This window comes from Miniopterus natalensis, chromosome 2 (assembly GCF_054644295.1).
Source record: "Miniopterus natalensis isolate mMinNat1 chromosome 2, mMinNat1.hap1, whole genome shotgun sequence".
Taxonomy (NCBI): domain Eukaryota; kingdom Metazoa; phylum Chordata; class Mammalia; order Chiroptera; family Miniopteridae; genus Miniopterus; species Miniopterus natalensis.
Genome location: NC_142082.1, coordinates 92383816 through 92397037, shown reverse-complemented (window position 1 = coordinate 92397037; position 13222 = coordinate 92383816). Strand labels below are relative to the sequence as shown.

Genomic DNA, 13222 nt, shown 5'->3' with positions numbered 1-13222 from the left:
CAGGTTGTAGCATTTACCATCGCCCACTTTGAGCTTTTTTTAAAATCAAGGTACCCATACCTCTAAATGTCCCTTTGTTTTCCTCTCTGCTGGAAAACATCTTCCTATTGTTTCCAATTCAATAATTATTTTACCTGCCCTCTCTTCCCAAGCAGTTATATTCAGAGAACTACTCCATTCTTTGGAAATTGGGACCTCTCCAAGGGTGGTTCACTGAATATGTAGAAATACATGTCTGCGGCTGCTGTTCCTGGTCCTTTTAGTCAGAAAGGCCTGACTCCTCTATCCGTTTTTAAGTGCCTTAAAGAGAGGCAAGATAGCCTGGTGGAAAGGGCACTAGACAGAGGCCAAAGCTGCCCAAATGCCTGCAAAAGAAGCTGCTGACTGGGAACAGAGGCCTGAACCTGTCACCTCAACCTAGTGCTGGGAGGTATGGTCTATACTGAAACCAAGACCGTGTGGTCACTAACCCTAATGCTCAGGGGTTCTGCTGGTGGGGCCTGGAAGAGACTTCCCTAGGAATCCTATGCTCCCTTCAGGTTCTCCCAGCACGGATCCCCCCACCTCCCCGTCTCTCCTTCTTGTGACAGCTACCTCCTCCTCCCCTCTTATCCTCCTGGCCCACAGTGCTTCCCACTCCAACAACTCTGCCTCCCCGTTTTCTTCCAGCTGATGCACAGAGCCATGCTCTCTCCTTCTCTAGCCTCTCCTCCTACTCCCCCCTCTTGAATCCAGTCCTGGTTTCCCCGCAGTCAGCTCCCTTTCCTCTGTGCCTGGGCTTCCCCCGCTCCGCACCCACCGTCGACGCCGTCGCCGCAGCGGCTTCAGCCTGCAGCCGCCCAAGCTCCCCGCCAGCCCGCTCCAGGCCAGATCTCGCTGCTGCCGAACAGGTACGACTCCAGCAGCTGGGAGGAGGCGGCGGCTGGCCTGTCGGCCCTCGGCCTGCCTCGCCGGCCTGGGGTTGGCGGGCGGGAACAGCTGGCGAGTCCCTGGAGGACAATGCACCCCGCTCTGCGCCACCCGCGCTCGGTCCCGTCCTCATCCGGCTCCTTCCCGCCACTCCCAGTCGCCGCCTGGGCCCAGCCCCTCTTCCTGCGGGGGGGTTCCCCCAGCGGCAGGAGAGGCTCGGGCGACAGCAGCACCAGCACCAGCGCTAGTACCAGCCGGGGGGAAGGCGGTGGCAGATGCGGCGGGGGCGGGGGCTCCCCGGGCAGCACCAGTCCGGAGCGGGAGGACGACGACGGCGAGAGCGTCAGTATCAGCAAGCCGCTGGTCCCCGCCGCTGCCGGCGTCCCGGGGCCCCTGGCTCAGGGAGGCGCCCCAGACACGGACCCAGCTGCGCGCGTGGCTTTCTCCTCCTCGGCTGCCACCCCCTCCTCCACGCCCACCTACTCCTGCAGCATGACCGCGGCGGACTTCAGTGGGGGTGCCGCCGGGGGTATTGGGGGGCCCGGGGCCCGCTCGGCTGGGGTTGCGGGTGGCGCAGGGACCGGCGGCAGCGCCTCCTGCTGTTCGTGCTGCTGCTGGTGTAGCCGTCGGGCCCTGCCAGACCGCAGAGGTAGGCGCCACAGCTGCGGCTGCGCCCCCAGTGCCGGGGGCCGTTGGGGCTACCAGGCGCTGTCCGTGGTGCTGCTGCTGGCGCAGGGAGGGCTGCTAGACCTGTACCTCATCGCTGTCACCGACCTGTACTGGTGCTCCTGGATTGCCACCGACTTGGTGGTGGTGGTTGGCTGGGCCATCTTCTTTGCCAAGAACAGCCGGGGCCGTCAGGGCGGTACTGCGAGCCACCACCAGCACCACCACCACGCTGCACCATCCCTGCACCTGTCCGCCGCCTCCGCTGGGGCTGCGGCCGCGGCCAAGGCGCGCGGCGGCCGCGGGGGCGCCGGAGGTCCAGGGGCGGCCGCGGCGGTGGGCGAGTTCGCCTTCGCCTACCTGGCCTGGCTCATCTATTCCATCGCCTTCACGCCCAAGGTGGTGCTCATCCTGGGCACGTCCATCCTGGACCTCGTCGAGCTGCGCGCGCCCTTCGGCACCACAGGCTTCCGCCTTACTATGGCGCTGTCGGTGCCTCTGCTCTACAGCTTGGTGCGGGCCATCAGCGAGGCGGGCACTCCCCCGGGCTCAACGGGCCCCCTGGTCCTGCAGCCCCAGCAGCACCGTGCCGCCGGCTGCTTCCTGGGCACGTGTCTAGACCTGCTCGACAGCTTCGCCCTGGTGGAGCTGATGCTGGAGGGCCGCGTGCCGCTGCCCGCACACCTGCGCTACCTGCTCCTCGCGGTCTACTTCCTCACCCTCTCCTCGCCCGTGCTGTGGCTGTACGAGCTCAACGCCGCGGCGGCTGCAGCTGCAGCTCTGTCCTGGCGCCGGCCTTCGGGGCCCGGCAGCGGCAGCCGCCTTTTGCGTCTGCTGGGCGGCTGCCTGGTGGACGTGCCCTTACTGGCGCTGCGCTGCCTCCTCGTGGTGAGCTACCAGCAGCCCCTCTCCATTTTCATGCTCAAGAACCTCTTCTTCCTCGGATGCCGTGGTCTGGAGGCCCTGGAAGGCTGTTGGGACCCTGGGAGCCAGGCTTCTAGTCGAGCCAGAGTGGGCTATAGCGCTCCGCCGCCTGCCCCGCCTCCACTGCCACCCCCACCACCGCCTCAGGGAGGCTCCCAGCTGAGTCACTGTGTCTCCGAGAATGAGGGGGGGGCCCATGGCTATGTCAACACCCTAGCTGTGGCCTCCCAGAATTGAGGGGAATTCTGGGAGAGGGGGCTTGCTTTTTCGGTTAAGAGACCTCATTTCCCTTGTTCTCTGATCTTCTTTCACCCAGATTATATTGAGTTTTGTTTAGAAGAGGTAACTGTTAATAGGGCTACAGGCTAGTGTGTCCTTTGCACTTCTTGGGTCAAGACTGCTTGGAGGAAGACCAGAAGATAATGGTGAGGGAGGAAAATCCACTCACTCTATTCTCCCTCCTCCATGACTGACCCTAATCCTAGCCTCCAAGGGTCTGGATACTTCTGCTTCTTGCTTTTGCCATCTCCACCATAATTCCTATCCATTGTATGGATGAGGGAGGAATGGAGGAAAGGAGCTACCCAGGCACAGGGTGCTGGGCCTTGGGCCTTCCGTCTTGCTTAGAAGTGCCAGGTTCTTTTAGGCTGTGGTCAGTGACCATTGTCCCATGCCTTGAAATTGACTCAGAATCTACTGTCCCCCAATGTGTCTTTTGGATTTCTTCCAAATGGTAGATGCAAAGTCTATGTCTCTATGTATATGTAATGTTGTTTTCTTGTGTCCACCCTGTGGCACCTTGCAATCAGTAGGAGATGTGGGGAGGCCCTGTCCTCCCCACTATACATACCACCACCCTCCTTGTTCCTACCTAAATTTGTGGCCATGAATTCCCAGAGAGACCTGGGCTCCTGGGAGCTGGCCAGTTTTTTTATTTCAAGAAAGAAGCTCACCCAGGATCTTCCTTACTCCTATTCCTCTCTTCTCAGTTTATGGGGAGGAGAGGTTGAGAGGGTTCATCCTCTAAGGACCAAACTGTACCCTTTCTTGGGTGAATGAGTGTTTTTACCTCCATGCTTTTGATTTTTATTGCATCCTACACTAATGCTGCTTGCAAAAAATAGACAAAATACCTGGAATTTGCATTCAGCATGGTCACTGGATCCAGGTGGGGTTTGGTGTTAAGGTTATCACAGGGTCTGTAGAGTATCAGCTATTGGCTTTCCCTTCTCTCTCCCTCCCTATGCACCCATATCTCTTCCTGAGGTTTGTTGCTGGCTGGGTCAGATCTTGATTCAGAACAACTTTGGTGGGGTTCCTAGATAGATGTGAAGTAGGGTCTCCCATGGGCCCACTTGTCCTCACTCTAGGAAGTTTTGTGTAGACCAGAAGTGGTGGTGGTGACCTTTGCCCTTTGCTTTGGTTAAGAGAATCTCCAGGGAAAAGGCAGGCTTCATGGAACAGGGTGGTCAAAACTATTGCTGCCCAGCCTTCCTCTCTGGTATTTCTCTTGTTGAGGTTGATGAGAAAGGACATCCAGGTGTCTCCCACTAATAGTCTTGATGTGGGCATCACTCTTGGAATCTTGGAGATAGGACAAGTATTTTTAGGGGAGGTAAGAATGCAATTGGGAACAAGAACCAGGAAACATTCTTCTTCACCCCACAGTGTAATGGGAGGGGGAATGAAATGGTAAGAATTTTTGTTTCCCCTTTCTCCTTCTTATGCTTGGGAAGTTTTGTGTGATGTAATAAACCCTGGACAAAGGACCAGAAAAGTCATGGATTGTAGTTTTGACTGTCACTCACTTTTGCTTTCTAGGCTTCAGTTTTTCGCTTGGGGCCTCTCTTTCCCAACTTCTTGGGGGCTTGTTGGCAAAAGGCACCCATGTAGTCAGAGACACAGGAGCTTATGGCTTAACCAGATACTCTCACAGTGGGGAACAAGGGAGGAAAGATATTTACACTCAATGCACTGTCATGCTTCCAGTTCCTCACCCTACCAGGTCCAACATAAGCTGGTTGGATTTTGCAGCTAATTGCTTTTTTCCCTACCTTTTCTCCTTCCCATACTGACTCCTCTTTTTTTCCCTTTGAATTCCATGTGCTCAGAGTTCTGTGGCCCAGACCCAATAGCTGCTCCCTCTTTCCACATCCTTCCTTCAGCTTTGCTGTTTCTCTGCTACCTAATCTCAGTGACTGAAAAAACTGCATCTGAGCTATGTGCCAGCTCCTGGCTGGCCCCCTGCCCCACCCCCTTTTTACTGTTTGGCGTTCTCCCCACTGAGTGACTGACTGTAAAATCTCTCAGTGCTTTTGGGTTTTCTGGTGGGAGGCTGTGATAGGTTCCCATGAGCTGCCACTTTGCTAGGTACATCGAGAAACTGATGGCAAACAGGCCAATTCTGGTAATTTTGTCTGCCGCACCCCCCCCCCCCCCCCCCCCCCCCCGGCAGCCAACCTTGTGTTCAGGGGTGAGTCCCTTCCTTCTTTCTGGTGTGTTTCCCTGAGTCCTTTTACTTACTTTCCTTGCTCCATTCTCAAGAAGAGATGACCCCTAAAGCTTCATTTTCCTTGCCTTCTAGGGGCATCTGTAATGTGGGGGTCAAAGTGGAGATGTTCCCCATGGTTCAGATAAAGAGGAGTGCACTGTTTCCTAAGGCTGATGTCAGAAGCAGAGTTCAGAGCCAGGAACCCAGGTTCAGAATCCAGACTGCCTGCTTCTAACATTTGAGCAAGTAAGCATGTCCTCGCTCTGAGCCACTGACTCCTTATTTATGTTTTAAAAAGGGGTTGGACTAGACCCCCTCTAAAGGCTGTTCTGATATAACATGCCCTGACTCTGATTTCATGTATTTTTGTGAAAGAGTTAAAGCCTGGAAGAGGGAAAGTGGCACCTCACTAGCATTTATGTTTTTTCCCCTTTCTCTTTTTAAAAATAAAACCAGCCTCTGTTCTGAAAATAAAAAACTTGACTTGTGACAAGCTTCCTGTGTGGTCTGTTTTAAGATCTTTCCTGTCCTGGTTTCCTTACTAAATTCTTAAATGTCACTGTGACATCTGTCACCATTTTATATATTTGTGTTAACATTATGAGTATACCTTGGCTATTTCCTTCTAGACAGTGGCATGCTACTCAGGGAGACTGTGGCTTTGGCCTTGACCTGGTGGGTGTCTAGCCAGGTTTTCTGTAGGCAGAATTAACTTAGATGTAGCCTGAAAGTGATTTCCCCAGCCACCCAGAACCTTCTCTCTCATTTCTTTCTAAAAATAATTTACCAAAGGGGGAAAGACTGAGAATTTTTTTAAAAAATGTATCTTTATTATTGAAAGTATTACAGATGTCCCCCATTTTCTCCCATTGATCCCCTCCACCCTGCATCCACCCCACCCCCAGTCCTTCCCCATACCATTGTCTGTGTCCATAGGTTATGCATATATGCATATAAGTTGAGAACTAATTTTTAAATACCCTGCCCTCCTCTATTACTCTTTCCCCTTCAGAAGCATGAACCCTTATGTATGAATGAGAACAAAGTCACTTTGGGGGGAGTTTTATTATTTTTTAACACAAAGGGGACTGTGAAGTCCAAGACAGAACACTGAGTCTGAATGAAAGTACAATTATAGTTTTTCTTTAGTACAGAGACAGCCAGCACTTTTCAAACTATTCTGTGTTGTTGCCCTACGATGCTTCTGGCCATTGCAAAGTTACAGCATGGTCAGAGCCTGGTCATAAGCTTTCTTTGCCTCGAACTTGCTGTGGCTTTGGGTCCTCACCTGTCCTGGAACGTTTTCATCACTTATAAAAGAGGAGCAGTATTACCTACCTCACAAGACTGTGGTAAGAATTAAATGAGGTGACATGTGCAAAAATGGTCCTTTTCCTCAAGACATTTATAACCATGAGGGGATAAAATTTACACAGGAAATAATTACTGAACAACCTAAGGCCATACCTTCATTTCTTCCTAAATCTAGATGTAAAAATGATTAGTTTGAATAAGCATGTTATAAATATTCATACATTTCTCATAGTTAAGCATGCCAGTTCTCATCAATTTAGGTCAGCTGGAGCACGTATGTATATGTATATATATATTTCATCCTCAGCCGAGGATAGTTTTTCTATTGCTTTTCAGAGAGAGTGGGGGAGAGAGACATCACTGTGAGAGACATCGATTGGTTGTCTCCCGCACACACCCCGACCAGGCTGGTGATAGAGCCTGCAACTGAGGTGCAAGCCCTTGACTGAAACCGAACCCGGTACCCTTCAGTCTGTGGGTCAACGCTCTAACCACTGAGCCAAACTGGCTAGGGCTGGAGCATATATGAAGGTACTTTGTGAAAAGTGAAGAATTACAGGTGTGGTCTAGTTATGAATAGACAGTGCTAGGACCACATTTGGGCCTTGCCTGAGGGTTGAACCTGATATTGCTGTTCTGGCTCTAAAAAGGAGCGTGGAAATATATGTTGCGCTTGATCGTGTCAGGCCCTTGATGCACATTGGCTTATTTTATTCTCACAGCCACATCAAGTTAGCTTTGTTTTCATTTTCCTGAGGTCCAGAAAGACAGAGAAGCTTGCTGAATGCCACACCCTAGTCAGGGAATACAGATCTGAACCCAGGTGTGTCTACTTCCAAAATCTGAACCCCAGGCAGCCTTGACTTTAGCTGTTAACAGGCCGAACTTATCCTTCATTGAAGCTGTGCAGTTCTGGCTAAAAAGCAGGGGATGATTTTCATATTCTGTTTGAGTGCCATGGAAGAGGCTTTGAGCAAAAGACAACTGGAGAGCACTAGCCGGGTGACTCGGTTGGAGCACCATCCCATGCATTAAAAGATTGTGGGTTCAATTCCCGTCAGGGCACATACCTAGTTTGGGGGTTTGGTCCCTGGTTGGGGTGCCCATGGGACACAACGCATTGATGGTTCTCAAAAAAAAAAAAAAAAAAAAAAAAAAAAAGATACCTAGCAAGACACCGTATCAGTGTACAGGCAAAAGTGGGGGCCAGCCAATTTTGCCTCCCTTTCTCCTTTCTCTTGTCCTCTCAGGGCACTATTTCTATTCAGAAAGGACCTGGTAAACTAATTTATACTGAAGTGTTAATAATCTAAGGGCCCATTACTCCTAGTAAAGGAATCTAGGTACCTGGATGGAGAGAAGGCATATTGGACAAGATTTCTTGGCATCCTTCAAATCATGAGAGGGAACTTCATGTTCCTAACAGGCAAGCTGGCTCAACAGGGTGCCCTGCCTCCCTTAACAGGATGGACAGGATGAGAGTGTGGCCCCAGTACCAAGATCTGGGAGAGGAAGTAGGGCATGGAGAGCTGGGGAGAGGACAAAAGATAGGAGATGGACCTAGAAGCCATTTAGGAGTGATGTTGGGAGCACTGAGTGGGAAGCAGGCATCTAACAAGGGTCCCATCTGGTAGAAAGCAGTAGGGCACCACAACTTCATAGCCTATACCTATTGTCTGGGGCAGTTGCTTTATTTTATATTCTTCTATAACATATAATCTATATTGTTTCTGTTTTCCCAAAATGAGCATATTCACTCAGAAAACACATTTATTGAGCTCTTAATATATGCCAAGTATTGGAACATACATTACTTTTATAATCTGAAGAGGCAAACATTTGATGAAGAAAGCAGTAGCAAGAGGAAAGGTAAACAGTATCCTGGTTTCATAAACTGCTGACCCAGAATCATGTCAGAGTGCTTCTTGCTAAGAAGCAAAGAAACCTAAGGAAGTCTCTGGACTCCTTACGAAGGCAGCAGTGCGGGAGGCGTGGAAACCTTGACTGAGGTATGGCTACTGTGTGTCGAGTGTTTCCTGGGTGTAGGACACCACCTAAAAGTGCTTCACATGTATATTTCGTCACTTCTCACAAAACCTCTGTGAGGTAGGAATTCCCACTGTGCCCATTTTATTTTTTAAAAAATATTTTTATTGATTTCAGTGAGAGGGAGAGGGAGAGATAACAGCACCAATGAGAGACAGTCATTGATGGGCATCCCTCCTGCATGCCCCCTGCTGGGGATCAAGCCCGAAACCCAGGCATGAGCCTTGACGGAATTGAACCTCGATCTCCTGGATCATAGATCAATGCTCAACCGCTGAGCCACGCCAGCTGGGCCCACTGTGCCCATTTTAGAGACAAGAGCAGAGCAGCAGAGCACAAAGCAGACCTGCACAGAGCAGAGCTGTCTGGCCTGAGAGGGGTCTGGCCCCAGTCAGCCCTGGGGGCCACCTGGTCCCAGGGCTGCCTCACAACTGTGCTGTTTTCACAGCTGTGCTGTACCATAATTGAGCTGTTTTGCACTGAATCAAGTTTCTTCTTCACCACACCCCAAATTGAGGATTCCTGTTGCTATTGAATTGGCACCAATGATCATTGGTTGACAGGCTTAAGGAAGACATCTTGATTTAAGTCACTCAGCTGGCAAGCAGCAGAGCCAGAGGCCCAACTTCGTGTTAACTGTCTTCAGCCTTCTTTTAGGGAAACTCTCCAACACACCTGACTTGAGGCCCAGGGCCAGGGCTGGAATGCCAGCTCTGCATTTTACTCTGAGTCCAAGCATACTTGGGCCCCCACTGTCTTGTAGAGCCTGGAGCAGACTGTGCCTTGTGGCCCTTCACTGGCAGGTCTTCTCAGGAGGTGCTGGAGCAGAACAGAGCTGGCTCTCCCCTGACTTAATTTGGGAAGGAGAATACCAACTGTAGAGCCTAAAGGCCACAGAACGAAAATTGCCCATAGTACAGCTTCTTCTCTTCTCCCTTATGCCTTATTTAATACTCAAAAGAACAGCAGGAAATAAATGAAATCCATCATAGCCTGGCATTCGGAGATTCCAGCTCAAACGACTGAATGTTTAAGTGAACAAACTCCCTCGAAACTGAATCACAGCTGATGGCCTTCCCAGGCAGAAAGAGAAACTGGTTTAAAATCAGTGTAAGCAGCACTAAATCAAGCTATGTCCAGATTGCCTGCCATCTAATCATGCCTTTCCCTACCCCCTAAGTAGGATCAAGAAGGCAGGCAGGAAAAACTTATGGAAATCCACCTGGAGTTCAGAGGCTTGCACTGGACAGCAGTCACAGGCAGCTGCTCCCTTGCATGTTTTGGTCACATGTTGGCTTTGGGTCCTTCTGCCCACCCTGACCCACCTCTGCTGCAGTCTATTTAGGAGCAGGGCCACAGAGTCATAGCTTGGAGGATATCTGTTCTTGGAGGGGCTCTTGAAGTTCTTGGTATTTGGCTGACAGCAAACACCACACTCAGAATTTCTAGCACTATGGTGACTAGTATGAGATTTGGGGGCCCTAGGGAAGGCAGAAGGAATGTGGAAACAACAAAGGAATGGCATTAAAGAGATTCAAGAAGCCTGGGGAACTTTATGATTCCATTATATATGACACTGACAACAGGCAAATCCAGACAGAAAGATTAGTGGTTGCCTAGGGACAGGATGGTTAGAGGGTTTAGGGGTGATGATTAAGGGCTGCTGCGTTTCTTTTGAGGGTAAGAAAATGTTGTAAAATTGATTATGTTGATTGCTGAACTCCTAAAAACCACTGAACTGCACAGGGTCAATTGTGAATTGTATGGCATGTGAATTATAGCTCAATAATTAAGCTGTTAGGAAAAAAAAAAAAAAGCAGCAGTCCTGGACATAAAGGGGTCATAGTGGACAATGCCAATTGAAGACACCTGGCCTCAAAGGCCAACAAAGCTAGGCCTCCTCTTCTGCAGGGCAACAGCTAATCATATCCAAGGTTTGTGGGGAACACAATCCAAATGGAAGTGTTTCTGGACACCAGGACTACACTGGTTGGGCCATTCTGCTGCCACGTAGAGCCCTGACTCCAGCAAGGGAAGAATCCACCACGGTATTCCACACTCTGATTCAGGACATTCAGTAAGTGCTTATTCACAGAGCTTGGTGGGCATCTGGACACAATGATGTCCACCTCCAGGATTACTGAAGAGATGGAACTCAGGAAGCTGGGAGGGCTCAGTGCCTTTTCTCTCTTAGTTTGTTCAGGCCACTATGACGGGCAGACAGCTTTCCAGTGTGCTATTCTGGGAAAAACTTCAAACTCTGAGCCTTAGCATTTCTCCTCAAATATTGTCTTAGAACCTCAGACCTTTAAGAACAGAGTGGCACACTTTCCTCTCCCCACAACGGGCCTGCCCAGAACCTCACTGCCCTCCCACTCCCACCCTGCTATGGACACTCCATATCTCATACTCAATTCACTTTGCTGTTGGACCCCAGTGTGGAGCTGAGGGCTCCCAGCCAGCAGCCCCTGAAGCAGCCTTTGTTATAGCTCTGGGAGCTCAGGGCTTCAGACTTTCCTCCCTGATAAATGCTATTCAGTTTCATATCACAGTTGTCTATCCTGTCTCTTCCAAAATGATCTGAGGTGGCTTCCAGTATGTTTGGCCCTCAGCCTCCTCTTCTGCAGGGCAACAGCTAATCATATCCAAGGAGTCCCAGACCTTTAGGCTGATGTCCCAACTCCCAGCCTGGGCTCTGGATAACTCTCCACCACCTCTCTCATGTCTCCTTCTTTGCTCTCCAGGCTCAATCTGCAGTTTGCTGATGGGCCTGGCTCCCACTCACCTCCCAGCCCTTACTATTCCAGGGACTGGTGCCTTCTCCAACCACAATCTCTTGGCCCAGGAAACTAGCCTCTCCTTCAGCTCAAACATCACCCACTCCAGGATTTCTCCCTGGGCCAGGTGCTCCTTCTGTGTGTTTTCATAGCCCTGGGCAGGCCTCTGTTCAGCCTTTACGTCCTGCATGACCATCCTCTATTTGCTAATCTCTCACTACATGTTAATTTTCTTAGTGATCAGGGCCAATGATAGGTGCAATTTATCCTTGTATCTCAGATGCCTGGCACATAGTAGGTACAAAATGAATGCTGAATAAATGAATAATGGAGACTCAAGGGCACTGCCAATAGCTCCTGGGAATGGGCTATAGATTTTTGTGGGGACGAAAGATAATTAGGTGGTTCTAAAAAGAAAAATTAAGAGGGATGTCTAGGCATCAAAATCAAGATGTCTAAATTTTAAAGGTATCATTTCACACATGAATATATATACATATACAGATATGTGTACATTCCCTTCTCTCAATGCTCTGGTTCTGTGAGGCCCTATGTGACTGGCCTCTCTGGCTCCATACTGTCCCAGCCAGAGTTCTTCTGAAGCTCTTGGAAGAAAAGCTGTTGCTGGAGGCTTCTCAGGCTTTCCAGAGCCTCAGGGGGGAGTTGCTTGGCCAACTTTCCTAGGTCCTGCTTTGCTTCGTCTTCCTCCATTTCCACCAGTCCATCAGGCGGTTGTGGGGAGCTCCTGGAGATGTAGCCCTGGTCAGACTGCACTGACTCCCGCTGCCCCTCCCCATAGGGTGTGTATGAGTATTTGAGGGCTACTGCTGGTCTCTCCCACCCCTCTGGAGTCTGGCAGCTCAGACTTTGTTGGAAGAGCGAGAGCATCAAGCCTTCGAGCTGTTCCCTTTCTTCCTCTAGGAGGTGGTCTGGCGATGCCATTGGGGTGCTGCAGAGAGGTAGGTCCTCTGAGTTCTGCTGAGGGTCACAGCCCTCCAGCAGTGGGCAGGCCTCATCTCCTTCCACAACGGCTAACAGACTAGCTGCGCTCCTAACAACAGGAGGGACAGGTTCCATGGCCTGAGCAGGAGGGACTGCCTCCAGGGGGAGCACCACGGTTTGAAGGGTTTGGGCCACCACCTGCCTCTGGAACTGAAGCTGAGATTGCAGCCTGGCCACTCCTCTGCCTTCCTCAGCGGTGAACAGCTCCACCACCAGGTGGCCCTCAGTGGCAGGCACCTGCACCAGGGGCTTCTGCTTGACAATCCCTCTTCTGGGTGACAGCAGTGGCTCTTCAGACACCTCTTCACCCAGGGATGGTAGGTCCTGGTCATCTGCTGAGTAGAGGTTCTCACGCTCAAACCAATCAGGAAACTGAGCCTGCCACGCCCGGAACCTCTCCACAGCTTCCTTGAGCTGCCAGCCACTGGGACTCTGCAAGTAGTTCTTCCCTGTGAGCTCCCCAACGCGGTGCATCCGGCCAGGTTCAAACATCTCCAGGTCCTGAATCCGGAAGTAAACCTCCTCCAATCTGTCCATGAGTGGGTACCTGGAAGTGATGTTGAAGAGGTCGGGGATATCATTCTCACTGCTGATGTCACTGAAGTAGCAGACAATGTAGGTGCCAAAGCAGGCTGGCTTCCTGAAATCTGGGAGGATCATGTTCATGGCTGCTGTGAAAAGGTCCCCAGCAAGCTTCTGGTGGTCACATCGAAGCTGGATGGCAGGCTCCTCCCAGCCAAGAATGGCCTGCCACTTGGCCCGGGTACCTCGGGAGCACAGGATAATGATCTTGGAATTGCTCTCTATCATCTCCTGCTTCTGGCGGCCCACCCAGGTCATGACCCCCATCTCTGAAATGACCTGCTCCTCTAGCAGGTCGAGGGCCACTTCAGTGCCACAGACAGTGAGCAGGAACTGGGCAAACTTTAGGACCACATCCACATAGAGGGGGTGGTCGGCGGAGTAGACAATCCAGACCTTCCTGGGCTTCAGTGGTGGGGGCATCACGCCAGTGGTGGGCAGGACATCTGGGGGAAACAAGGCAAGCCAAGCCCACAGGTTCAGGTGTGTGTTTGTGCTGACCCTCACACCA

The 13222-nt window shown here is 51.2% G+C and overlaps 2 protein-coding genes across 12 annotated transcripts in view; one reads left to right on the top strand and one right to left on the bottom strand.

Annotated features, from left to right (window-relative positions):
• The first annotated feature begins 337 nt into the window (after window positions 1–337).
• On the top strand, window positions 338–5483 carry TMEM121B (transmembrane protein 121B). The gene is made up of 2 exons (XM_087814392.1): window positions 338–430; window positions 753–5483. Exon 2 carries the CDS (start codon window positions 1000–1002, stop codon window positions 2734–2736), a length of 1737 nt encoding a protein of 578 aa, XP_087670518.1. The 5' UTR covers window positions 338–430; window positions 753–999; the 3' UTR covers window positions 2737–5483.
• Window positions 5484–6036: 553 nt separating this feature from the next.
• IL17RA (interleukin 17 receptor A) overlaps window positions 6037–13222 on the bottom strand; it is a 30706-nt gene continuing 23520 nt past the window's right edge. For all 11 annotated transcript variants that reach the window (XM_016213818.2, XM_087814391.1, XM_016213819.2 and 8 more), the window contains one exon: window positions 6037–13157. In XM_016213818.2, the coding sequence (XP_016069304.1) occupies window positions 11677–13157 (1481 nt within the window). In that variant the 3' untranslated portion in view covers window positions 6037–11676. The remainder of the gene's footprint in view (window positions 13158–13222) is intronic.

Bases quoted from the DNA above. Each gene is read 5' to 3' on its own strand.
- TMEM121B (XM_087814392.1), top strand. From the start codon at position 1,000: ATGCACCCCGCTCTGCGCCACCCGCGCTCGGTCCCGTCCTCATCCGGC.